Source organism: Scylla paramamosain, chromosome 15 (assembly GCF_035594125.1).
Source record: "Scylla paramamosain isolate STU-SP2022 chromosome 15, ASM3559412v1, whole genome shotgun sequence".
In the NCBI taxonomy this organism is placed as follows: Eukaryota; Metazoa; Arthropoda; class Malacostraca; order Decapoda; family Portunidae; genus Scylla; species Scylla paramamosain.
Window position 1 is genome coordinate 21,011,012 of NC_087165.1, and position 27,765 is coordinate 21,038,776.

Here is a 27,765-nt window from a genome sequence, read left to right on the forward strand (position 1 = left end):
AAATTTACTTGAGCTATGGCTTGAGGTAAATCATATTGTTCACCTGTATTAGGTGGAGTTAGCACATTTTCTAGGTTTCTCTTTGGTGAGTTTGATGAAATTGTAACAATTTCCTTTTCTGGACCAATAGCAACAAGTTTGTGTGTAAGTTTGAAGGATGGCCGATGTTTAGCTTTTATAGCTCCTTCTTTATTTGTGAAAATTTGTGTTCTTATTTCTTTACCTTTATTTGTGCTTCTATTATCACTATATGCTCTATCATGTGCAGAATTTGGATTTCCTTGAACGTTCTTTGGTTTGACCTTTCTTCTCACTGATCGAGTAGGAAGGCTATCCTCCTCCTCACTTGAACTACATATATTCTGGCAAAATTCTGAGTATGCCCTATTATTCATTCCCGGTGTTTTCAAAGAAACTGGTGATTTGTGATATTTACTTAACACTTTCTGGCTTCTATCATCATCTGCTTTTGGCATTCTGTAAGACTCACTTAAAGATGGTCCATTTGAGTTCTTGTTAGTGGTTTCAGATCCCTGAACTCTCTTACATCGAGACACAAGCAAGTCTTTCCTCAGCCGGACCTTTTTCTTAATTTTCTTTTGTTTACGTTGATCTGACACTTCTTTCATTTTTTGCAAAAGACTCTCTCCTATGTTATCTGGTAATTCAGAGGATTCTGCAACTAGAGCACTGTTGTCATGCTCTTTCATTTGCTTAGAATTCCTGGATATAGTTGCAACAGTCTTCAAAATATATCCATAGCAAGAATGAATAAACATTGATTTTTTATCTGAAGTACTTCTTCTGGCTTTTTGAAAATCAAAAGTCCATATAAACTTCTCATGTCTTGGGGCTGGAGCAACATGGCACACTACACTTCCCTTTTCTAGCATTCCTTCATCAAAGGATTCAGCCGGATATCTCTTCATTCCTAGTAATCTTTCTCCATCTAATTGGTACTGTTCATTACTTTCCCACTTTTTGCAGTGCTCTACCATCATCTTAAGAGGAACATTAAATACTAAGTTACCTTCAGGAGACTTGCTAGATGATGTCCCTCCCTTAGCAGTTGCAGAGGAGACTTCCTGTCCTTTTTTCTTCTTTTCTTCATCTGGATTCTCTTTTACTTCCTCATTACATTCACCTTCTGGTAGTTTCCTTGATTCTTCATGTTCATTTTCTACATTAGTCACTCTTGAGATATCTCTCCGATCCCTCTGTCGTTCCTTCTTTTCCCTCTTTTCCATGTTGACCTTCTTTTTAGGGCAGTCTTTCTGTATGTGACCAATTTTGCCGCAAAAGCGACAGCCTCGATCATTGGGTGGTGCACCATCAGTAAGCTGTTTCGAGTCAAACAGATAATCCTGTATAAAAGAAAAAAAAAAGAAAAAAAAGAAAAAAAAAGAATAATTAATAAAAAATAAATAAATAAAAATAAATAAAATAAATAAAAAATGACAGCATAGATCATTATGTATATCATGCTAAAAGTTCAAAGCCCTTAAAGAAATACTTCATGACTAGAAATATATATAAAACAGCACATGTGATCTTATATTTTAGTAACAGAACGACATGAAGGAATTTAGTTACAGCACCACAAAAACATACATGACAGAAAAAGGCAGGAAGGTTTTATCAATACTTACTTAAAAACATGTTATAGACTGCCTTTCAAAGCACTTCTATCAAAAATTTTTTTTAACATAATTATTGAACCTGTGAAATATTCAGTCTCCATGCAAAAAAGACAAATCAAAAGTTTTGGGTCAATAAATTCTGTTTAAATTTATATATTTCTACTGATTTTTTTCTTAAATGTGGCTGTTATTAGAAGAATTCCACTCATAAGAAAGATTTATTAAATTTGTCAATACATTTCCTTTTCTGTAGATGAACCTATGACATTGTAAGATCATAGCTATCCACAAGAATTCCACCCCTCTTTCATTATCATATTCCCACACTTTTCTCTCTCCACTCTGACTTCTTTTCATTCAGCTCCCCACCAAACTCTTTGTCTACTCTCTTTTGCTGATGCTTCATTCATCATCATGGGGGATGATGACAAGGATAAACAGGGTGGCAGCAGGTGAAGGCAGTACAGCATTGTAACCACTCACAGAAATTATATAATAAATCTTAATATGTTTGTTGAACATAATCAAGTTTCACTTTCTCTTATCAGTGCCTTCACTTTCCTACTCCAAGATTCATACTATGTTCTCTTCATTTAAATTGTAAGAAAAAGGACAAGAAGTGTGATTCAGAATCTGACTATAATCAAGACCAAGTGAACACTTGCCATAATACTTTATCTATATTTGGACTGCTTTGAGAAGAATGCATAATCCATACTGGGTTTTCTTTTCCTTGGTCAAAACCATAATAGTTTAACCAATCAAATATGAGCTATGGCATAACTCATCAACAGCCAGGAGCACTTACCACCATGTGCCGATAACCTGGAGGGCATCCCATCACTGCTGTACCAAAAACTTCTCTTCCACGGATGAAAGCTTTCATGATGAAGGTATTCACTGAAATGTTAAATTAATACATAAAAAAATCACATTAATAATTAGATGTTGAATTTTCAAGTAACTTTGCAATCATACAGCTTACGTTAAATAACACTTTATAGGACTTAAAATTTTTCATCAAACTGTATGTTCAAATAAAAAATGATAATAAAAACATACTTTTTCTTGAAAGTCCAGCTCCCAAATTATGACTGAGATCAAATGGATCTTCAATAGCAATGCATCTAGAATTCCACAACTTTTGGAGACGTGTCAAGGGTGCCAGCTGTCGAATGGTGACAACATGATCCTTCCAGTTGAATGTTTCAGTGTAATAACGGAGCATGTTTACCCACAACTGCCCTACAGTGTCTGTATTCTTCCCATAATCTTTCCACTCCTTTTTCTGTTGAAGAAAAAAATATTTCAGAATGAAAACCATAAAAATAAATGACAAAAATATATTGCTCTAGATAGTCATACCTCATCTCTGGCACTCTAATGCCTCACTCATCATCTGGGAGAAGAATGATGACAAAGATATACAGGGTGGCAGCAAGTGAATGCAATACAGCACTGTAAACATTCACAGAATTTTTAAAATAAATTTTCACAGGGTTGTTGAATAATTAAAAATTGTACACAAGGTACAATATTTGTACTGCATGTTTTTCAGTGTAACACTAACTATGCTTCCAACAATATTATTGTGGTGTATGTAAGGGTATCTTATTACAGAATGACCTGCCTTACCTACGTCTCATTAAAACGTTGATTTGGCCATGTACAAAATAATGGTACATGAAATGAGATTATTAAGTGTATATGACTAAGTGTATACAAGTAAAAGGATGATCCCCAATGAAGTGGAAGAACAGTCTGTTAGAATAGGTCACAGCAAGGCAAGAAAGGAAAATAAGAGGAATTAAAGCCAGAAATAAATGGGCATGCTATAGTTATGATCACCAGCCAAGACGAAAGTCCTTAGGAAAACTGTTAGATAACAAGACAGATGGGCAGATATACAATTGAAAAATTACAGAAATACTCACCAAACCATCAAGATCATCATAAAACCAAGCATTCCATCCATCTATGATCAGCTGTGGTGCAGGCTTGGTATGATCATACAACTGAAAGAAAAGACAATAAGCAGACACTAGTAATTGTTGAAATATCATTAAATTTTCTCTTTATTTTGAAATTTCTGAAAAAAACTGGCAATCAAATTTGAAAATCATCATGCCAGGATCGGGTGCATCCTCCACTGTGAGATCACTAACCATACAGGCTGACACACTCCTTGCCCACTCCACTGTACTCCAAGTCTTTGTTAGCTAGATTTCAATTTACAGTTGTTATTTTCAGTGCTATATATGACAATTGATATGCTAGTTCTCTTAATGATGAAGTATGCTATGTCTGCTTTTGTTGAGATAATTTTTGGTTTTATAGACTAGTAACAACAGCAAACCTAGTGACAAGCAGTACAAGTAAGATGATTTGGTAGCAAAAAAATGATAATTGTAAATCATACTGAAGTGATCTGCAAGACAAATATTGCCTGGCAATGGCAATCATCCTTGTGATTAAGATGTAGTGCACAGGAAAAAATGCCCCAAAGATGAAAATATTTGTTGCCTTAAAGACAGAGCTAACTTTTAGTGAATAAATGTTTGCAAATTTGGGTATTATCTATGAAAAATGCACAGCTTACAGATTTTTTTAGGTAAAAAAAAAAAAAAAAAAAAAAGGTGGGGGGGTTGGGGGAAGGGAAAGGGAGGGCCCACTGAGTTGCCAGTCCCTGAACAGTGTCCAAAGTCGTAGTCAAATAGTGAAGGATAAGTGTCTTGAAACCTTCCTCTTAAAGGAACTCAAGTCATAGGAAGGTGAAAATACAGAAGCAGGCAGGGAGTTCCAGAGTTTACCAGAGAAAGGGATGAATGACTGAGAATACTGGTTAACTCCTGCATTAGAGATGGACAGAATAGGGGTGAGAGGAAGAAGAAAGTCTTGTGCAGCAAGGCCGTCAGAGGAGGGGAGGCATGCAGCTAGCAAGATCAGAAGAGCAGTTAGTATGAAAATAGCGGGAGAAGATAGCTAGAGATGCAACAGTGCGGTGATTACCCCCTCCCCTGGACACGTACAGCATACTCTATACATGGACAGATAAGGCCCTTGTACAGAGTTAGCAGCTGGGGGGGTCAAGAAAAACTGGCAGAGACGTCTCAGAATGCCTAACTTCACAGAAGCTGTTTTAGCTAGAGATAAGATGTGAAGTTTCCAGTTCAGATTATATGTAAAGGACAGACCGAGGATGTTCAGTGTAGAAGAGGGGAACAGTTGAATGTCATTGAAGAAGAGGGGATAGTTGTCTGGAAGGTTGTGTTGAGTTGATAGATGAAGGAATTGAGTTTTTGAGGGACTGAACAATACCAAGTTTGCTCTGCCCCAATCAGAAATTTTAGAAAGATCACAAGTCAGGCATTCTGTGGTTTCCTTGTATGAAATGTTTACTTCCTGAAGGGTTGGTCATCTATGAAAAAATGTGGAAAAGTGCAGGGTGGTATCATCAGCATAGGAGTGGATAGGACAAGAAGTTTGGTTTAGGTCATTGATGAATAAGAGTGGGTGACATGACAGAACCCTGAGGAACACTACTGTTAATAGATTTAGGAGAAGAACAGTGATTATCTACCACAGCAGCAATAGAATGGTCAGAAAGGAAATTCAAGATGAAGTTACAGAGAAGGATAGAAGCCATAGGAGGGTAGTTTGGAAATTAAATGCTAACCCTCATTCCCTCCGTACTACAAGTAGCCTACCAACTGCATGTACGTTGGCATTGTGGTGATTTACCATTATTGAAGTAATATAACACCATTCATAAACAATGGTGGTGGCCACAAATAGCTAGCACCATGAACACCACTGGCATTGCTACTTGTCACCTTATACCTAACCATGCTAGGCAACTTATAATGTGGATTTAAAAAATGTTTCACTCTGCTAAACCCCTTTTTATATATTTTCCCATTATCTTTATGTTGTTTAGGATTTTCTGCGCACACACACACACACACACACACACACACACACACACACACACACACACACACACACACACAGAGAGAGAGAGAGAGAGAGAGAGAGAGAGAGAGAGAGAGAGAGAGAGAGAGAGAGAGAGAGAGAGAGAGAGAGAGAGAGAGAGAGAGAGAGAGAGAGAGAGAGAGAGAGAGAGAGAGAGAGAGAGAGAGAGAGAGAGAGAGAGAGAGAGAGAGAGACCATTCTGTTATATTCATGTGCTACTCTAATTATTCAAGAAAATCCTGGTTGTGTTAAAAATTAAATAAAAAATAAATAAATTTAAAAAATCTGATCCATGCATCCCCTGTTCCCCCAATGACTTACCTCTTGCAGCACAGGTATGACAGGAGGCTTGCACTGCTGGAGGTAGTGAAGCACCATCAGGATGTAGGCATAAGAGGAGAGTGACCCACGAGAAGCATCTCCAATATCACATAACTTAGCAAAGTATTTCATTGCATATCCAAGGCACTGAAAAAAATAAATAAATAAACAAATAAAAACTTGTCAATCTCACAGAAAGATATATGCAATTGCTTGGCTATTCATTATAGAACAATAATTTATTATAGTGATGCTGATTTCTTTTACTTACTACAAAACATCAATCAACTAACAACTGAAACACTGAATGGTGGGTACAGTACATTTCACATTAATCAAATATTGCTCTCATCATGCCACCGATAACACAGTATAAAACTAAAACATAAAAACTCAATGTCCATTCATCTATTCTATTTTCCTGATGCCTTGCTCCCTCTGAAAGTTCCTGGAAAGGGATGGCCATGACAGAAGAGCCTCCACTTCTCCCTATCTAACCATTTCTTCCTTGCTTGATCAAACACTTGGCCTCTACTAACATCTCTTTCACAAGTGTACTCCTTAACTCTATTCTTCCCCCTTCCAAGTGACTTTTCTCTCCTATCAGCACTTTCAGCTTCACAAAACTTCTTCACAAAATCTTTGTTCTTCATTCTTTCAATATGGCCATACCTTCTTACTGTATCTTTTTCTTCATTCATTCCACTTTTCCACAATTTATATCACTTGCACAGGAGCTCATATCACATCTCTCATACATACTTTCATTGTTCTCACCCTCCCATCATGTCACTCCACATGTCCCCTCTCAAATAGCTAATTTCCATAGCACAAATATTTGACTGTTGTGTCCATTACACAAACAGATTTCTAATCCATACAATAATATTGGGAGAAAAATACTATCCCTTTAAATCTCTTTACATCCAGAGATACATTTCTGCCTTCCATGAAATTTGCAAGGCATCCTATGACATGCTTATATTTCAAGCACTCTCATTTATATAAATCTCTCCATCTCACCATCCTTACCTACCCCTGTTCCTAGATATATAAACTCACATACCTCTTTGATTCTCTCTTCTCATATAAACACCTGACATCTAAAGTTACACAATTCTACCTCTATCCTGTCAGAAATCATCACTTTACTTTTCCCAACATTCATCTTCAGTTTCCATCTCACACGCTCTATGGAATTCATCCATCACTGTCTGAAGTTCTCTTTCACTCTCTGCTAGTAAGACAAGGTTATCTGCAAACAAAAATGCTACTAGAGCTCATCTCACTCAGTTCCATTTCAAATGTGGAAATTTCCATGCATCACGCACATTATCCAAGCATTTTTGGTTTATGATGTGATTTGAATATAAATTGTAAAGTTGAATTATGGGGTAATTAAGGTTAATGTAGTACAAACTAAGTATTAGTTACTATTGTAAATAAATTGGGAATTAAGATGTGTGGACTGAGTGTAGCTTTAGTTCTGACATGGCAGTTTGGGATCCAAGCTCAGTGCTTGACTCCTGTTGTCGGGAGCAGTTGCCAGAGGTCATATCTCTGCCACACTGCAGTCTGCACTGGCGATATATTCACTAAATTGCTAAGAACTTAGAAGCCCAGAAACCTGTACAGCAACAACTAGGCTGTCTTTGCTACAAAAACATGGCCAGCCACCGGCTTGGAATACCCAGTGACACCAACTTGCCACTGACCCCAGCTAAGTTATTGGTTATTTATAATTATATTTAATGATGCTTTCTGTGCCTGTATATTAGCTGGGAGATCATAGGGTGAGCGTGAAGGTTGAAAAGTTCCCACATCAATCTTAGACTAACACTTCTTACTTATTAAGGACAGCCATCACTTGAAGGACATTCCGAATTCCCACTAGGAAGTAGACATCAAACATTTTATATATATTGGATGGATCAGTTGCAATAATGGATGCTCATAAAGAGGTTGCCACTGTGTATATATGTACATGCTACACATGATCATAGTGAAGGATAACAGAAAAATGAGAGAAGTCTGTAACTTCTGTTGAAGCAAACCTCTCAAATTCAAAGAATACAAAAAAATTGAAGATGGGACTCAATGATGGAGCAGTTTTGTTAACAAAACATTGAGAGAGAGAGAGAGAGAGAGAGAGAGAGAGAGAGAGAGAGAGAGAGAGAGAGAGAGAGAGAGAGAGAGAGAGAGAGAGAGAGAGAGAGAGAGAGAGAGAGAGAGAGAGAGAAATAAAAATGGATAAAATTTAAAAAAACAAGTCACATGAGAGAGAATCCATACCTTAACCCTACGATCAATTCTGGCATAGGTATACAGAAGCTTAGTATTCTGTAGAGCTAAGGTGTTGTAGAGGGAGAGGTCTCCTTCTAGGTAGGCACGTCGAATGGAAAACTTAACAATGGGGACTTTTGCAGTTGTTATGGCAAACACGTGGCCACACTGACGGTATCTCTTCAGCTTCTCTGCTAATGATTCTATGATCTTAATGTGATCAATATTCTGGAAAGGGAAAACAATATTCTCTTAAAAGTCAAGAAAATTCAAGAATACAATGTTAAGAAAAACTGCAAATTGTCTGAAAATTCAGGTATGAAAAGTTTGACAAAATTTGCATATGTAAGGTAATTTTATGAAAATGAGACTTTCTTTATTGATTGATAGATAGAAAAGGTTACAATGAACTTACCTGGCCTTTTGGATTGCCCTCAAAAGTCAAGCAAATATCTAGATCTGATCGCTGGAAACCAAAGCCATTTGCTGAAGAGCCAAAAAGCTTGAGTGTGACTCCTCGGAAAAACTGACAAATGTAATTTTCTAGATCAGAAACAATTTTATCTCTCTCCTCAATCTCCTTTACTGTTGGTTCAAAATCCCCTGAAAATAAAAATAAAAATGTACAAACACATATTCAACAGCACACTCACCTACACTTATACTTTTCTCCACCAATGACTCATTTCATTGATCCATTCCTGCTGCAGCAAACTTAGGCACACTATCCTTTTCTTCATTAAACAATATCTAATAATGTACTGCCTGTCTCTATCCAACAATATCCTTATCAGTAAACATCCCACCATCCTTTGCTCTCACATTCTTTTCTTCTCCTGAATCCCCCTTTTGCATTCTGATCACCTTCAGAAACATTAATTTCCTCATTCACTTTGAAATTTTGTCAACCTACTCCATCTCTTCTGCACTTGCATCCATATCACACATAAAACTTTTTTTTTTGGTTTAGTTCCTTTATATCTCTCATATGACATCTTTAACTATGTGCGTTTCACATACATGTCTCTTTTAAGCTAGTCATACTTTTTTTATTTCATCATTCACTCCCTCACTCTACCCACCAATTTTCTCATACCTCAAAACATTTTCTGCACAAGCCACAACAGTAATTTTATATAACTGCCAGTCTTCTACCTTGCCATGACCTCATGGTGAAGGAGGTTGTGAGGACAAGAGAATGCAGGAATAGTATGGAAATGAGCAAATGACCACTCATCTGTTCCTGCTAGCCCTTTAAGTCCTAAGGAACAGATGTTAAAGTAGACTAAATTGCTTCTGAAGTCTTACTTGTTAGCTGCTCAAAAATGGCAGTGAGCAAATTTAAGAAATGGTTGTTGATGGGTGGCAGTTTCTTGAGGGGTGGCAATTCATCCTCCCGGCACTCAGCCTTGCTGTGACCATCCTTCTGACATGATCCACAAATAAGAGGTGGCTTCTGTCCAAAAGTGAAGAACCTCTCCTCAAATCTGAAAACATTCTTTAGTAAATAAAAATTCATCACTATGCTCTCTAACATGATACATCTGGTTGCAGATTTATAACTTAAGTAGATTAAATCAAAGAAAACATGAAAGAAAACAACTATTTACAATGGAGATAGTATACTGCTGAACTTCCTATTTCACTATAAATGAATGTCTCACAAATTCCACACTGTTCCTGTCTAATGTATGCAAAGAACAATGTGTGATACCTTAACCACTTCACTTCAGATGCTTAAAAATGCACATTGCTCATATACAGTGTAGGCTTGCGAGTGGTAACTTATCTAATTTCTAATACTATGATTTCTCTCTCTCTCTCTCTCTCTCTCTCTCTCTCTCTCTCTCCCTCTCTCTCTCTGAGTCAGCCCTTTAGTTGTCATAGAAATATGAGGCAAGAGTTGTGTTTCTGGGTGTACACACACACACACACACACACACACACACACACACACACACACACACACACACACACACACACACATGGCAGCGGCAGAGCTGACAGGACATGTTTTCTAGTGCTCTGCATACAGAAGGAAGGAATAACACAAATCACTCATGGTGGGCAAGATATGTTATGAAGACCCAGGAATACCTAGGTGGTAAACAGGAAGGGAAGAAAGTGAGTATAGTTATCCCGTCTCTAGGAAAGTTTGGTTTGGTTTGTCTACATTTTGGACAAACATGGCGGAGGGCAGCACCCCAAAGGAAAGGGGATCCTTTGAAGGTTTTACTGGAGAAGAAAGAGCAATGAATTATAGATTGCAGTGTAGAAAGATTCTGTATATGGAGGAAATGATGGGCAAGTTATTGGAGAGAATAAAGACATTGGAGGCACACCAGGAGACAGGTAAAGAGTTGGTGAATATTACAACAAAGTTGATTGAGATGGAAGATAAAAATGAGAAGTTAAAGGTGGAAAATGACTGTTTGAAGAAACAAATAAAAGAGAAAGTAGAAACTGTTCAGAAAGGAAATGAGGAAATGAAGGCAAGTGTAAAGGATGTGAAAATGAGGCAAAATAAATGGTTAAATGAATGTAAATTTGAAGAAGAATCACTAAAGAAAATAAAAGAACAACAAGAAAATGAGAAAAAAAAACCTGAGAAAAGTGTTAAATGTTATTAAAAAAGAGGAAAAGTCAGTGAAAGACTAGAAAAATATAAACAAGTAATTGCACTTGGTTTAAAGGAGAAAATAGAAAGCAGAATTCAAAGAGAGGAAAAGGAAAAGAACCTGTTGAATAAGTTACTGAAGAAAGTGATGGGTAAAGACAGTCAGGTAGTAAAGCAAGTGGAAGAGTTCCATAGAATTGGGAAATATGAAGAAGAAAAAATGAGACCCATAAGAATAAGGTTTGCAACACAGGTACAAGCAGAAGAGGTAATTAATGGGTCTTGGAGGTTGTCTGGAGATTAAGAATATAAGAATGTATGGATAAACAGGGATCTGGATGAGACTGAAAGGTTGAAGCAAAAGGAGCTAGTAAATGAGGCTAAACAAAAAAAATAAACAACAAACAAAAGGCAAGAAGTTTTCTGGAGAATAAGATATGAAAATAACACTAAGGTTACATGGCACTTTACTTAACTAAAAGATTATGCATTATCTGACAGTATTAAACAAAATACAACTACTGACCTGAAGAGAAGGTCCTCCTTCTTCACCTGTTGCATCAATTTAGCTGCTTGGCTGGGTGTCACAAAGCACAGTGTTGATGTCAAACCACTAAGGATACTTTCATTTACTTCTTCTTCTTGAGAACTCAGACCATTAGGACTCATTGAATCATTAGGTTCTTCCAGTGTGTCCTGAAATGTCACTTTATATCAGTAATCAGGATATATAAGGCACAGAAAAATAATCTTTCCAGTTATAAAAAAAAAATACATAACTCATCATAATCAGCAGCAGCTCCACTGTCTGTAATAAATGAGGCAATGTTTTGGGTCAATAGAACTAGAAATTGACAATGAGAACAAATTCAGGTTATAATGATACCTAAACATTTTCAATAGTTAAACTGTTTAAACTGAACTGATCATATATGCTATTTATACAAGAAAATTCTATCTCAACCTCAGATAAATAAATACAGTAAACCCTCTCTAACTAAGGTACTTATAGGATATGAAAGATTCTACACAGATACTTCCATGTTTACAAACAGAAAATATAATAAACTAAACATGTAAAATATCAGCCTACCAAAACAAATCAAGAATAACACGAGAACTATAACAGTGCCTTCTTGGACATGTAGCCACATGCCAACATATTCCTAGGAGAGTTTCCTTCACATGTGCTATGCCTCACCTCAGGTGACACAGTGCTCAAGTCTGCTTCAAAGCCTGACATGGTGGTGTCATCATCTTCTTCAACCTCATCTTCAACAGCCACATCTGCCTCCTCCTCTGTCCTCTCCAACTCACACTCAGATGATGCCTCACTCTGAGACTGTCCTGCCTGAATCAAATTGGATCCCATCAAAGTAATATGAATGCACTCACATACACACAAATAAATATAATAAAAAACATAAATAATTACATGAAGTTTTGATTAAAAATACAAGATCAAATGTTAATTAAATGTTAAATCTTTCTAAAGTATTGAAGTAATGATATTTAGAATGCACTAGCAGTGGAGAGGTTGCTAAGTAATATCTATGATAATTTAAAAATTAACTAGAATAAAAACATACAAGGAAATGTAATACTACAGTCTTGCTGAAATCCTGTATACTGTGAATATGTAGAAATTCTTGAAGAATAATACACATGTTAACTAAGTATGGAATACATAGGTGAAGGTGCTAGATGAGTTGAAAATATCTTATAGAGATTGTAATGAATTTATCTCACATCTTTATATTTTATCTGATGGAGAAAGTGAAGAGTGAATGATGGAACAGAATCCTGAGTAACTCATCTATGGTTCAAGAGAAGAATACTAACCATCTACCACAGCAGCAACAAAGGCCAGAAATATAAACCTGAAATAATGTGCACAGTTAAGAAAAATATCTACTTTTGAAAATAAATAATGTCAGACCCTACCAAACACTTTTGATGCATCTAAGACATCAACATGCTCCTAAAGGAGAATGCCTACAACTACAGCCCTAAAATTAATGAAAATTGTTATTATGTACTTGTAAGCCAAGAAAAAGTATCCAACCTTTTCAATAGATTCCAGCAGCATTTCACCTTTTCTATTCCTCTGATAAGCACATTCTGCTGCCTTGGTCCCGATGCTCACCTGGATTACATTACAAACATTAGCTAGGGGCGTACAGCGTGATGCAGTAACCTGGCAATATTAAGCTTTTAGTCACATTACTTGTTATGAGTTATACACTCACATGCACAAAAAAATTTACTTCTTTTGCATTTGCACAGTTAGAATTGGTGTCAATCTTTCATTCTATCCTTACTTCTTTAAAAGTGATGTGAAGAAACAGAGGTCCATACGACAGTTGAGGGATGGCAAAATATTTATATGAAGTTTTAAAGCGTTCCAGTATATACTCAAACACTGGATTACCACTGACAGTTCTTGTCAAATTTCTCTTCTGAAGAAAAGGATCTGCAAAAGGAGGAAAAAATTAAATAATCCCATTAAAATAACTACATTGGAAATTACAGCATGCTTCATTACTAATCCACTGTGAGTACAAATTTCATGAATGTTAAACACTCACCTTCAATAGCAATCTTTTTACTCCAGGCTTTGTCTGTTTTGTTCATTGGCTGAAGGTAACGAACATTGATCACCTGCTCTGTCATCTTAAAACCTATGGTATAAAATCTGAACATTTCCAGCCAGAGTTTACCAATACTTTCAGTATTCTTAGTTTTCCATTTATCACCAATGTCAGCTGCTCCTGAAATGAAGTTGGAAGTCAAATATCTACATACCCTCTGATTCATATACTCAAATCAATGAAAAAAAACTATCATTCATTATACATACTAGGCATTTTCATATTATATTATTAATAATCAATGATTCATTTGCATACAATGAACACATATATTATAACAACACAGAAGTTTGCCCAAAATTGTTAAATAAAGCAATCAATTATGATGAAACAAATTGGACATCTCTCATAAAGGGAAAGCCACCAACACAAAAGCAAGCATAATTCTGCCATCCACAATCACATTCACTTGAAACTCAAGCACCTCCTAATAGTTGGTCTATATCAAATCAAAATTTTGTAAATGTAAACACTGCAATCTGCAGTACTACAAGTATGTAGACCTGTGTATACTTCACAGCTGATCCCTACACAGTGTGATCAATGAGATCTGGTTCTCTTCCCAGGGATTTTTAAATGAGATTTCTCAAGGAATGCTTGTGGTGATTGTATCTTGCGCACCTCCCTTTAAGGAAGATATCTGCCTGGTATGTAGTCTGATTAATGTCTGTCTATCTATCTCTCTCATAATTTGCTGGGAGCATCACTCAAGGGGATGACCACAAATATCCTCCACCTCTTCTTATGCAGACATTCCCTTCTTAATTGTTCAAGTGCTTGGCCTCTATTAGTACCGCTTTCACTCATGTACTCCTTTACTTTAACCTTCCATCTTCCGAGCAGCCTTCTTCTACTAGCATCTTCAACTTAACTCACATGCACTTTCTTTACAAACTCTCCAATCTTCCTCCACTCAGTATAGCCATACCATCTGTGCTCCTTTTTATCCATTCCACCACTCCACAATTTGCACAGGCACTCATGACACATCTCTCATACATATTATCATTGCTCTCAACCTTCAAATTGTCATTTCTCAGATAACCTATTTCCACAGCAAAAATTTTTTGATGGTTGTGCTTTATCCCACATCCTGGTCTCTAATCCGTATGTCCATGTTGAGAGGAGAAAATGATTCCTTAAGCCTCTTCTTGCATCAACATATACATTTCTCCCTTTCATGACTCTTTCAAATGATTCTATAACACACTATATTTACCCAACACTAACTGTGATTTTGTAATATCTATAAGGACAAAATTCACCCAAGTTAAAGCAGCTATACATATTATTAAACTATATAAAATTGTTACTTACTCAAGTACACATCTCCATCTGGGTTTGGATGCATCATGTGCAGCACAGGCAGAACAGGAGGCTGGTGCTGCTGTAGGAAATGTATCAGCATCACAGGGAAGGCATGAGCAGGAAGTGTTCCTTTTGTCTGATCATCTATCTGGCAAAGCTGGAAAGCAAGCAGTCCTCTAATGTAACAGCAATCAAGTAACGAGTTTTATAAACAGATCAAAGCATCCAAAACTACCCCAATTGAAAGATGAAATCGTTAAAATCAATAGAAAGAATATAATTGAAAATAACTATCATTGTTTTTTCTTGGTTTGTAAAAAGCAGAAAGCTTCCTAGGGAGGGATTTATATCTTTTTATCCTTGTCTCTCTTGGTTACATTATACCAGGTTATGGTTTATAATTACATAGTACAATGTCTCAAGACTAAGGGGTTCCTAGGTACACACTCTTAGATTCCTTGACCATTGCAAGAACCCAAAAAATTAACTCCGAGTAATGCATGAACAAGGAAATAAGTAATATTCCATCAATGCTATGAAACAATATCAGTTTTCTCCTCTGAATGAACCAGTTTTGGGTTGTGTAGAAACTACATAAGATAATAAAGTGGACACTAATTATCACTAGAATATCATTATATTTTCTCCACATTTTGAAATTTTCACCTAAACCTAAACACAGTTTTTTTTTTATCTTTACAATGGTACTATAGGCATTTTGATATGTTAATTAGATCTGAAGAAAACATGGGCAAACTTAAATCAGCATTCATCTTGGATCATAAGCACAGCCTGAATCATGAGCTGAAACTGACAAATTATCTAATAGTAAGCTGATTATGGGAAGCATCAGTGTTGCCAATTCATTACTTTCATTCATCTTTAACTCACCTAAAAATGACACTCTTACACCGTAAACTTTATTTTTAAGGAATTTTAAAAAGTTTTCTGATGCACTTGTGTGTTGGTACAGTTTCACATGAAGACATTTTGATGCACATGTGTCCAGAGCATCAAAGGGTTAAGTATACATTAACCCTAAGGAAGTATCTCATACAGAGATACAATGGCTGCCACTTGGGACAAACCAACTTGAAAGACCAGGCCTGGGAAGATCAGGTCACCATGTGTAATTTTTCAGTGTGTGTGTGTGTGTGTGTGTGTGTGTGTGTGTGTGTGTGTGTGTGTGTGTGTGTGTGTGTGTGTGTGTGTGTGTGTGTGTGTGTGTGTGAGAGAGAGAGAGAGAGAGAGAGAGAGAGAGAGAGAGAGAGAGAGAGAGAGAGAGAGAGAGAGAGAGAGAGAGAGAGAGAGAGAGAGAGAGAGAGAGAGAGAGAGAGAGAGAGAGAGAGAGAGAGAGAGAGAGAGAGAGAGAGAGCCACAAGAGAGCTTCACTGTAGGAACAGGGTTGAGACAGGGATAGTTGTGGAATATTTTTTTATGGATGACTGTAAGAGAGCAATAAAAGCTAAAGTAGAAAATGGTGCAAGACTCAAAATGGAATGGAGTGGGATTGGCTGCAATGGTATGCCTGTCTTACTTGCTTAGAGTGAAAGGGAACTTCAGAGAGAGGTGGATAATTTTCATAGTAAGTGTGAGAGACAAAAATTGAAGAAGAATATTGGGAAGAAAATGGTGGTGTTGGAGAAGAAAGAAGTAGAGGTGTGTGATTTTAGGCAGGTGTGAGGTGATTATGGGAGAAAAGATAATGAAAGAAGTGAGTGATTTTAGGATATTTTATAGATTGTGTCACCTGTAAACAGGTGTGAGGTGTTTATGGGAAGAGAGAGAGAGAATGAAAGCGGTGAGTGAATTTAAGTATCTGGGAACAGTACTGAGTAAACATGGTTAAAAGAGATGGAAAAAACTGAGAGTTGTGGAAAGTAGGTTTTGTCACAGGATCACTTGCAAGTCATGGAAGAAGGAAATTAATTTAGATATAAAAAGGGTTTACAGAACAGTATTGTTCCCAACACTGACATACAGATTAGACCTGGACATGAGATCAGCCACAACATTCAAGAACCTGAGCTGAGAAAATGAACTATCTGAGAAGGGAAGGTGAAATGACAAAATGAGAGGGTGAGTGCATTAAGTGTGTGTGTGAGAGATGTGGTATGAGCATCTCTAAAACTTGTGTAAACTGTAGTAGTGGAATGGATGAAAAGGAACACACCAAGATGATATAGCTGTATTGAGAACATAAAAACATAAGAAATAAAGGAAGCTGCAAGAAGCCATCAGGCCTGCACATGGCAGTCCCTGTATCAAGCATACCTACTTATTTCCACCTATCATCCCTATCCATAAATCTGTCTAATCTTCTCTTAAAGCTCCCTAATGACTTAGCACTAACAATTTGATTACTGAACCTGTTCCATTCATCTATCACTCTATTAAGAACTAATTTCTTCCTATCTCTTTTTTAAACCTAAACTTTTCAAACTTGAACCTGATATTTCTTGTTCTATCCTGGTTACTGATCCTAAGAATTTTGCTTACGTTCCCCTGAAGTATCTTACCTTGGCCCAATACCTGAATGCTACTCCAAGAATAGACACACGATTGTCTATGGAGGCATAGTCTCCCAACAGCTGATTGGTATATTTTGAAGATGCACTGCTGGCTCCCACCACCAAACGTTGGCCGGTCTTGGAATGAGTGAACGACATGGTTGGGAAAGAAGACGAGAGGTCGTCTACAACATTTCTGTAGGCACAAAATAAATGTAAAAGTTTAAGGACATTCTTAAATTACATATTTTGATAATATTAAAATAGTATGCATGCTTCACATTCCAAGATAACTTCACCTCCATAATTCAAGAGAACTGAAATTCTGTCTACACAAACAAATTTATCCTTTTCATTTTACATTTAGCTTCTAAAATCACAAAAATTCAGCTGCCCCTGACTCCGTGATATGATCCTGCTATTTCACTTTTTTTGTTTCCATACATGAAATCATGGTTCAGTTTTTACACACTTCACAATTCTTCTGCTTGACAAATTTAATCCTGTAACACAGAAAACCCTTTTGATGAAACACTGCTGCCTTGTATAAAAGCTGAAACATTTCTGCCTTATCAAATTTTTATTTATAGCTATATTCTTGCAGATCTTCTGTAGCATTGTAAAAATGGTGGTAAAGCTTTTCTTGTATACATCATTGAGTATCTTAATCATGTCTCCTCTACCCAGTGTTATACAATGCAAATAAATACTTACATGTATGTGTCATTATTCCCAACCAACTCCTTCACAGCTAAAAGAGCAGCTGAGGGATTTTGATTGCCATCCATCACAATGTCAATATTCACATCACTTGTTTTAAGACAAATACCACTCACTGATGATCCAACCATCTCCAATCTACATCCTAGAAATAAAAAGTGCATGATACATTATCAGTCACAATTAAAAGCTATAAGTTTACTTCTTTAACTAAATGCATCTTCACCAAATGATTGTAAATTAAAGTGTAGAAGCTGCTTCTTGCCATAAAAGAGGTGGAAGCTGGACATATGATAAGTGCAGCTTCAACATTGTAAGAATGAGGGTTGGCATTACATTATTCACCTCACTGCACGATCAGTAGGCTGTTCCAATTCATATGTAACTGAGTGTGTGGTGGGACTTATGTTGTTTTCATAAAGACACTACTTATAAGCAGTACTGAATCACTTTAGAAATGAAGAAGTGTGTGGTTTTCTCTGAAGCAGGGCTCCAAGCACAACCCAACAATACACTCATTACACTGAAATAAACTAGTCGGTGTGTTTCCAAGGGTGTCTTGTCATGTGGCAACATACACATCTACAGGGTAGAGTAAGTTTTAAAAGTACATATAGTGTATTTTCTGTCAAGTTCAACTAACAAATAAACAGTCTAGAATTTTTTAAAGTTACCATCACAAATCCACAGCAGTAACAGTGAGCGCAGGTATGCAAGATGGCATAAATTTACAATGTTGGCACTGGGCAGGTTAATGTTGGGACAATGGTGAAACTTCCTCTTCCAGGTTATATCTGACCATTATTTAATGCCTACCCTTAAGAATTTTTCCCAGAATAACAGCTGCCTGTCTAGTACTTCAATTCTTATCTAATATCCTGCCATTTCATTAGAACTCATCCTGTTGCATCCATTGCATCTATAATGCTCATATAGATTTTCGTAGTCACTTCCCAATCTTCCTATATGGTCTAACCACTATAAGGTGAAATATTTTGACACTTAACCTTTCCATATTTGATTTCTTAATTCTTATTTGATGTATCAAATAAGAATAAAATAAAATAAAATATACACTTTCACTGCTTCCAACATCTCATCTCACCTCAGGAATTTGCATGATAATTCACTACAATTGTTCTGGTCTTTAAACTTTCTTTCATTTCACATTTTACTTTTACACTTTCTTTAACTTTTTGACTCTTTCCTAATGTACATACTTGTACATATATACTCAAATGCATGTATACAGATATATTAGCCAATATCTAAAACTACATACAGACACACATATATTTATAAGTGAAAAGCATTAGCAAATAATAAATAAATAAATAAATAAATAAATAAATAAATAAATAAATATATGCAAAATACAACATACCTTTTACTTTAGCAACAAGGAGATCATTGAGCTGTGACACAAGTTTGCTCCGAGTACTGATCATCTCTGGGGTGGCTTTCATCTCTTCACTGACAGATGTGATCAGTTTGTCAAGGGCTGCAACATGCATGTCGGTTGCTGAGGGAACGTTCTTTAGGGTGGTTTCTAAATCTTTGGCCTGCAACAATAATGCAATGAATAATAAAGTGTTCCATGCAGTCAATTATAAGGCATTGCTGTGGCCATTGTTACTTAGGCCACCCAAATTCATCCCTTTGCTTGGAAGCAGCAGATGTAGTAAACTTGTCTTGAGCTTAGAAATGAATTTATCTTTTGGATCAATACCATAAAAAGTCTGACTGTCAATGTAAAGGTCAAGAGTGTGTGTGTGTGTGTTAGGAGAAAGAAATTGGTTCCTCAGTTGTGTGCCCTCCATTTTTCCCTTTTTAATACTGGGATAAGGCTGAAATTTACACATATCTTCTGTGATTCTGGTGGTCCCCACCACTATCTTATTTATCATCAAGAAAAGGCTTAGTTACAATGAGATTTATGCCTTAGGTATAATTTTATCCGTTACTGACAAATCCCTTCTGCAGGCACTGCCTGCCTTGCATGGAGATGCATTTAACTTGTCTTATTATTGGTACCTTAAACTCTGCTACATACCAACATGACACCACTGATCCTGGAAAAACACTGACATAACTCAAAGGCAGGTAGGAGTGATTCAGGATGAGTAAATAATCTGAGAGTAAACAAATCAGTAAAGCAGGCATGTTACTATCAATGTAACGCTACAAGACAGACATCTTTGGTTAAAGTATATAGAATGTAATGTGAGTTTCTGCAAATACTGAAAGAGATGAAAAAACGTGTAATTCTAAGTAGAAAATGTTCTATACACATATGCATTTTAAGGCTATGTTTACCCGTCAGAGGAGTTGAAAACGTATGGGACTCACGGGTGTGCTTTGCGTGTAGCTATGAGGTGATAGACAGACAGTTGCACTGTCACAGCCGCAGAGGTGCCACTTGGTCAAATTACGAATGGTTTAATCTTATATTTTGCAAGCTGTGGAATATTGCAGTATCTTATAACAAGGCAAATGGTATTAAAAAAGCATGTAATTTACCGATAAACATTACACGACAACATTATTGCAGTGATTAAAAGTTCTCCTGTAAAATGCTACGTGGCATCATTGAAACGAGGGAGGAGGGAGGAACGAGTCCGAGTGACCTTGAAAACAGCTGAGTGATGGTACCACGTAGCATTTTACAGGAGTACTTTTAATCATCGCAATAATGTTGTTGTGTAATGCTTATCAATAAATTACATGCTTTTTAATACCATTTGTCTTGTTATAAGATACTGCAATATTCCACAGCTTGCAAAAAATAAGATTAAACTATTCATAATTTGACCAAGTGGCACCTCCGAGGCTGTGACCACGCAACCATCTGTCTATCACCTCATAGCTACACGCAGAGCACACCCGTGAGTCCCATACATTTTCAACTCCTCTGACAGGTAAACAAAAGCTTAAAATGAACATGCATATATAACATTTTCTACTTAGAATTACATGGTCTTTCACCTCTTTTAGTATTTGCAGGAACTCACATTACACCCTGTATAAACTATATATAAATAAACATAATTACCAAATAAGCTTAAAATAAATTCTACAAGACAGACATATTTGGTTAAAGTATATAAACTATATAAAAATAAACATAACTACTAAATAAGCTTGAAATGAACTGAAGTCATTCCAAAAGAAACATAAATGCACTGGTCATAAAAAAAATGTATATTTCATGTGCAACAAGGATACAGACAATGAATCAGAGCTACAATGTCTAAACCATTCCACTCATTTTTCACTTGTATGATCAGATCAACTGAGTAGTGAAATATACCAGTCTTCTCATACATACAAAGACATGCTTATAAATGTAAATATCTTTGAAACACAAAGTTTAGAACTCACCTCCTTCAGTCTCCTGTGCCTGGTATCTGTGATGTGTCTTTTACACACCACCAATGAATCACAATGGTAATCACAGAGGCGGCAGAAATATTTGGCTTTGGGAAACCGTAAGGATTTCTGGAAAAGTAAATAATAATAATGTAAATGGTAAAGAGATAAAGATGAATTTATAGTTAATTCAATCCAGGGTCATATTCAACACCAGATTTATCATTCAACACAGCCTGTCAAATGAACAAAGACCATAATATAAAAAAAAATCATATGCCACTTAACCAGATTGGCAATTGTCCCAAATACTATACAGTGAACCTCTAGTTTTTCACGGTTCAGTTATCACTGATTTACTTTTACATGTTTTTTTCATTGGAACCTAACTATTTTTATAATGTGAGAAATCCCACTTTATTGCAATAAAAATCAGCCATCATATTTGATAAAATACAAGCTAAATCGTGGGATGGGTTGAGGAAATACCCAGATGTACTGGTAGGTGGCACACAATTGGATGGAGCCTTACCAGTAGCCAATCCAAACACTATATTTTTATTTACCTCTGATTGGCTGCTGGAGACATGCCTTTTTTCAAAGAAAGGAGCAGGAGCACACTGCCTCCCCATCCTGTGGGCCTGCACTTCCCATTTCACTGTGTGTTTCTGCCTTAGCTACATTACTATGCCCACTTTAGCTATTCACCACTTATTTATGATTCCTTCACCTGGTTTTCCAAACACCCTGTAATGCCACCCAAATGCTCTGCATCTTGTAAGCCTTCTGGTGCCAAGGAAGTGAAGAGGAGGAAGGTTATAACACTGCAGGAGAAAGCTGAACTCCTTGACATGCTGCAGGAAGGGAGAAGCTATGCCACAGTCAGGAGCCATTATAGTGTAAACAAAAGTATGGTTGAGTCCATAGAGAAGAATGAGGAATTAATCAGGAAAGCTATTTACAGGCAGGAACAAATATATTGTAAGGATGGAATCAACCCTGGCATTGTGGATAACTGACTTGTGGAAGAAAAACATCCCTCTGGACAGCAAAGTCATATGTGAAAAGGCCAGGAAATTGTATGAACGGTTCACAGCACAGGGCACTGAAGACAGCAAAGAAACACAAGAGCCTGAGGAATTTCTAGGCAGCAAGGGGCAGTTTGACCAATATCAGAAGCTGGCAGACAGTGAAGGTGCAAAAAAGTACCAGGAAATGTTCCAGCAGGAACATGGTCACAAGCTCAAACAGGTGTTTAATATAGAGGCATCTGGATTGTACTGGAAAAAAAAAATGCCACCTAGGACATTCATTAACAGCACAGAAGGGCCAAGTCACCAAGTGATCTTCTGTGGCAATGCTACTGGCTTCATGATGAAACCATCCAAAGGGCAGCAAACCCCAGGCCTTTCCAAAACAAAAACAAGAACATGCTGCCAGTCCACTGGATGAGCCACTTCAAAGTATGGATTATGAAGCTCCTGACTTTTAAGTGGTTTCATCAGTGCTTCACCCCTCAGGCCAAGCAATACCTCAGTGACAAAGGACTAGAGTTCAAGGTGCTGCTATTGCTGGACAATGCTGGTGGCCACCCTGCTGATTTGCACTATAAGGGAGTGCAGATTGAACTTTTGCCTCTGAACACCACCTCTCTCATCCAGCCAATGGACCAAAGAGTGATCCATATTTTCAAGGCACTTTACACCAAAGGATCTATTAAATACCTGATGGATGCAATGGACAGGGGACGAAGACTTTGCAGTGAAGAATTATTGGTGCATCTTCAACATCAGGATGTGTCTCTTGATCATCCAGAAGGCACTTCAGGACATTGAAGAAGGAAACCCTCAATGCTTGTTAGGAAAAACTGGCCTGAGTGTGTGAACAACTGCAAAAGGCTTCACCCCCAATGAAATTCGCCACTCTGCAGTTAACAACAGTGTCAAGCTGGCAAAGATCCTTTGTGGTGAAGGTTTTGCTGACATCATGCCCAAGGATGTCAATGGCCTCAATGATGCACATTCTGAGAACCTGACTGACAAGGATTTGGCAGAATTAACCAAGTCAGCCAGCAAGGATGAGGACAAGGATCCACCACAAGAGGAGGAAGAGGAGGAAGAGGCTTTAACATTTGAGCACCTGTCTGTCAAGGTAAGAGCAGCAAACAACCTGCTGCAGATGGTGCAGAAATGCGATCCATACATGATTTGTGCTGCTAGGTTCTCCAATGCCATCAACACACCCATTTTGTTGTACAGAAATCTCCTAAATGCAATGAAAAAACAATGTCAACAACTCCCCATCACCATGTTCTTCAAGAAAACTCCACCCAAAACTCCAGCAGCAGCAGCATCTGATGAAGAGGCACCCTCTGTGGAGCTGTGAATGCTTTGCTTCACTGTGCAGTACATCATCATCTTACTGAACAGCTATTTCATCATCTTCATTCATCTCATTCATCATCAGTGAGTACCTGTACTGATTTTTCTTATTAACTGAGACAGATAAATAGACATTTTACGGGTAGCGTCAATATAATGCGGATTTCAACACTTCACGGATGCCTTTCGAACATAACCCCGTGAAAAACTGGGGGTTCACTGTATTCCCATGTACTCCCTTCTCTGTTCAATCAGCCAACTCTTTCCACACCAATTTTGCTCCACACTCCTTCATTTCACATACATGTTGTTCCACACACTTTCCTTGAACATCTCATACCCATTACATTAAATCATCTCTTCTTTCCTACTCCTATATTCCATGGTTATTTTACCTGTATACTGCTGTTGGTACCAATACTCTCTCACTTGCATTTATTAAAAATAACCAACATTTAAACACTTCCTTGCACTGAAGAAGAAAAAAAAAAAAAAAAAAAAAAAAAAAAAAAAAAAAAAAACCTCCTTCAGGATATTTTTAGTTCATGTATTGAAGTATAAACATTTATACACAATTTCTTACATCACCCTGATTATCTTGCCTCTTTCTTCTGCCCCCTCTGCTATGAAGGCAAACCAAAGGAAGTAAAATATCATGTTAAAAATATTCCAATACATTTCTGAGAGATGCAATAAAAAGTGAAAAATTAATCTTACCTTCTTCAAAGGATACAAAAATTGCTCTTCCAACTCAGCAAGAACCTCTGGACTAGGACGAAATTCTGGACTTTCAGTTTCAGGCCCTACAATGATTGGATGATTGTGAGGGCTATTAAGATGCCTTGGACCATTCACTCTTGGGTCCTTGTTATCCCTGAGAGGACCACCAGAAGCTCGGTGATGAGGTTGATTGTAGTGTGGGTTGCGAAAGTTACTATTATTAGCATAACTGGATTCATAGTTAGCTTGTTTGTGAGCATTTCTGCTTGGACTGCTGTAATGATCTAAATGTCTATTGTCATAGTTTCTGAATGGACGTGGATCAAAATTCATGTGTCGGGGATTTCCTCCACTGGGACTGTCAACTCTTCTTCTATCTTGATATCTGTGGGGATATATATATATATTGCAGCCTGCATTTTCAATATGACAAGAAATCCTTGTAATATACTACAAATATCTGCATTAGCATTCCTGTTGATCAAAATTTATGCTACAATTAAATCAAGGGGAGTTATATATCTTCATTACATTTATTAGATTGGTATCATGATAATTATACAATATAATAAGAATTAACCACATCTCACGATATTGTGACACGAGTGTTTATATACCAGCTGCCACATTGGTATCATTCTCTTACGAACTACACTTCAACATGTTCACATGACCTGCTCCTCACATCTGCCAAGTGCACTCAACACTTTATGATCAGCAAAGTTACTCCACCTTCCATCATAATTTATACTCACATAAGTCACTACCTTTAGATGCGACAATTTCTAAAACAGGAATAAGATTCAGCAGAAGTGTAATGCAAGAGTGAACTTCTTTATTTTCATTAATATAATAATAATTTTCAGACAAACAAAGAAAGGCAAAGGAAAGAGACGAAAGCTAAAGCTTAAAAGTGGGATAACACTGTACATATCTAACATTAATAATCACTAACCTGTTTGCTTCCCATGATTGTTGTTTGCTGCAAGAATTCGCTGCTTTCTCAAAGGCATGAGAAGACTGTACCGGAGAAATAGTTACATATGAAAGTACAACACAACAATATACATCTCTCACTATAATCATCATTGCTTCTCTTCTAAACATAACATTCAAACTCCAGCCTCAAGACTGATATATAAGCAATAACCACACCACAAGCCAGTAAAGCAAAAGTAACTATACTACAAACTGAAGCAAAACAAAAGACAGTGAGGTGTAAGTGCTGTCTTGTGATCCAATTATATATAAAGAGCATGAGCTTGACAAAATTTCAAATTTCCATAAAATTCAATTCAAATCTGCAAGAAAAATTACATTTCTGCAATTACAGATTTTACAAATTGTAGAAGCAGTTGAAAAGGCCAGCTTTGCATTACATTATTGCTCACTTTTACTCTGCCATACTTCTGGTAATATCAGAATACTTTCCTATTTCTTATCAAAACAAGGACTTGAATTTCTTTAATCAACCTCTTATCTCCATATTTATCCAATGCCTCATCTCCCTCCACGGATTTCCTTCAAGAGAAATGGCCATGGCAAAGTCTCCAATAATCATGACATATCAGTAAGAAAAAACTGAGCACATATGTACACACAAGGCAAATACAACTATAACCAACAAACAATCATCAAACCTGTTTCTCTTGTTTCTGGCTGGATCTCTCTTCACTGGCTCTTCCTGGATCCTCAGTTGGGATTCTCAACAATTGCTTTATCTGGTTTGTCGCATCATATCCTCCGCCACCTGTCCATCCACCCCCTCGCGACTCACCTCCTCCTCCACTTGCACCATCCATTGTGACATCAAAGGCAAAACTTACTGGAATAGAGAATATCATTCTGTAATATGAAGATATATGAAAATTAACTTCTTTAACTATACCTCTTCAAGTGTTGGTAATTACAACCATTCTGTTATTTTCTTCTATCATTTCTAGTGCAGATATAATTCTTCTTTTAATCAAAGCTTCCAAATTCATAGTCATCAAAAAAGAAAATATAGTAATATAAAAACAGTGCTGAGAAGATAATGTGAACATCCAAAATTAGTTATTACTAACAAGATGATGCCATTTCTGAGGGGTTGGATGAAAGCAATATGGTTGATTTTATTTTTTTCACTTTTCAAAAGCCATTGATACAGTAGATGTTGTCCTCTCCTGGATTAACAGCCATATCATTAAATTCTCTCTTCCCTGTCCCATCCCTGACCTCACCAGGAGGGTTGGAGTAGATAAGAACAACCCTGTCCCCTTTCCATGCCCAGGGTTCACCACAGTGGCCAAGATTAATGCTGGTAGCCCTTTCAAACCAATAATTCTGAGATATAAGACAATGTTGCATCCTTCGCTTACATTTTCACTAATATACATTATATAATGTAAAATAAAGCATAAAAATGATGATCTACAAGCAAATAGCAAATGGAAAAATCAGAGATATGTTGGTGACCTTGAAGATCACTCGCAAAGATCCCAGAGGTTGGCTAGGCCTATTGGTATGAGTTGCCAGTTATGCCATGCTGGGTGGTTTATGCATTTATATACACCATTGTCTAATGTTTCCCAGTCATGCTCTCTATTGCACTTTGCCATACATACTGATGGCAAGAGATGCCCACTTTTATGGGCAATGTGTATGTGCATGTGCTCTTTGAGGAGCTGCACTTCACTGTCTGGTATGATGTTCCCCACAGTCTCTCTCTCTTTCTCTCTCTCTCTCTAGGCAAGATCAAGATATGATCACGTTTATGTCACTAAATGGGTCTCTGTGTGTGTGTGTGTGTGTGTGTGTGTGTGTGTGTGTGTGTGTGTGTGTGTGTGTGTGTGTGTGTGTGTGTGTGTGTGTGTGTGTGTGTGTGTGTTATCTAAGGAAATGCATACCATTTCTCTCTCTCTCTCTCCTTCTGGCAACTCATACCAGCAGCGGAAGGCTGCACTGCTGCAGGGTATGTTTACAATCATATGGGAACACCAACATCTCCAGAAACATTAGAAACATACACATTTAAGCAAAGTCTGCAATGTTACATAATTCATTATTTTTTTCATGTTTATAAATGCATTACCCTCTATAAAAAACAAATCAAATAGTGTATTGTTTCCAAAATATACAACGGGAAGGCAAAGGTGTCTTGTCTTTCACTCCACCGAGTGAAAGACCCCACCCCTGTTGCTGCAGTTTTAAACACAGCTACAGGGATGGGGGAGATTAATAATATCACAAACGACCAAGGGAAGGGGAAGGGGAATGGGAAATTTAATAATA

At 37.0% G+C, this 27,765-nt stretch overlaps 1 protein-coding gene across 3 annotated transcripts in view; it reads right to left on the minus strand.

Moving 5' to 3' along the window:
- Positions 1-27,765, minus strand: part of LOC135107633 (terminal uridylyltransferase 7-like) — a 43,701-nt gene that overhangs the window by 12,419 nt on the left and 3,517 nt on the right. For all 3 annotated transcript variants that reach the window (XM_064017703.1, XM_064017701.1, XM_064017702.1), the window contains exons 2-22: positions 26,133-26,317; positions 25,448-25,512; positions 24,490-24,877; positions 21,404-21,520; positions 19,407-19,584; positions 18,017-18,167; positions 17,312-17,498; positions 14,802-14,949; positions 13,422-13,604; positions 13,155-13,306; positions 12,899-12,979; positions 12,035-12,184; positions 11,360-11,529; positions 9,525-9,703; positions 8,632-8,819; positions 8,226-8,444; positions 5,934-6,080; positions 3,575-3,655; positions 2,703-2,928; positions 2,449-2,540; positions 1,031-1,364 (exon numbers count right to left, since the gene is read on the minus strand). In XM_064017703.1, coding sequence (XP_063873773.1) covers positions 1,031-1,364; positions 2,449-2,540; positions 2,703-2,928; positions 3,575-3,655; positions 5,934-6,080; positions 8,226-8,444; positions 8,632-8,819; positions 9,525-9,703; positions 11,360-11,529; positions 12,035-12,184; positions 12,899-12,979; positions 13,155-13,306; positions 13,422-13,604; positions 14,802-14,949; positions 17,312-17,498; positions 18,017-18,167; positions 19,407-19,584; positions 21,404-21,520; positions 24,490-24,877; positions 25,448-25,512; positions 26,133-26,294 — 3,598 coding nt within the window. In that variant the 5' untranslated portion in view covers positions 26,295-26,317. The remainder of the gene's footprint in view (positions 1-1,030; positions 1,365-2,448; positions 2,541-2,702; positions 2,929-3,574; positions 3,656-5,933; positions 6,081-8,225; positions 8,445-8,631; positions 8,820-9,524; positions 9,704-11,359; positions 11,530-12,034; positions 12,185-12,898; positions 12,980-13,154; positions 13,307-13,421; positions 13,605-14,801; positions 14,950-17,311; positions 17,499-18,016; positions 18,168-19,406; positions 19,585-21,403; positions 21,521-24,489; positions 24,878-25,447; positions 25,513-26,132; positions 26,318-27,765) is intronic.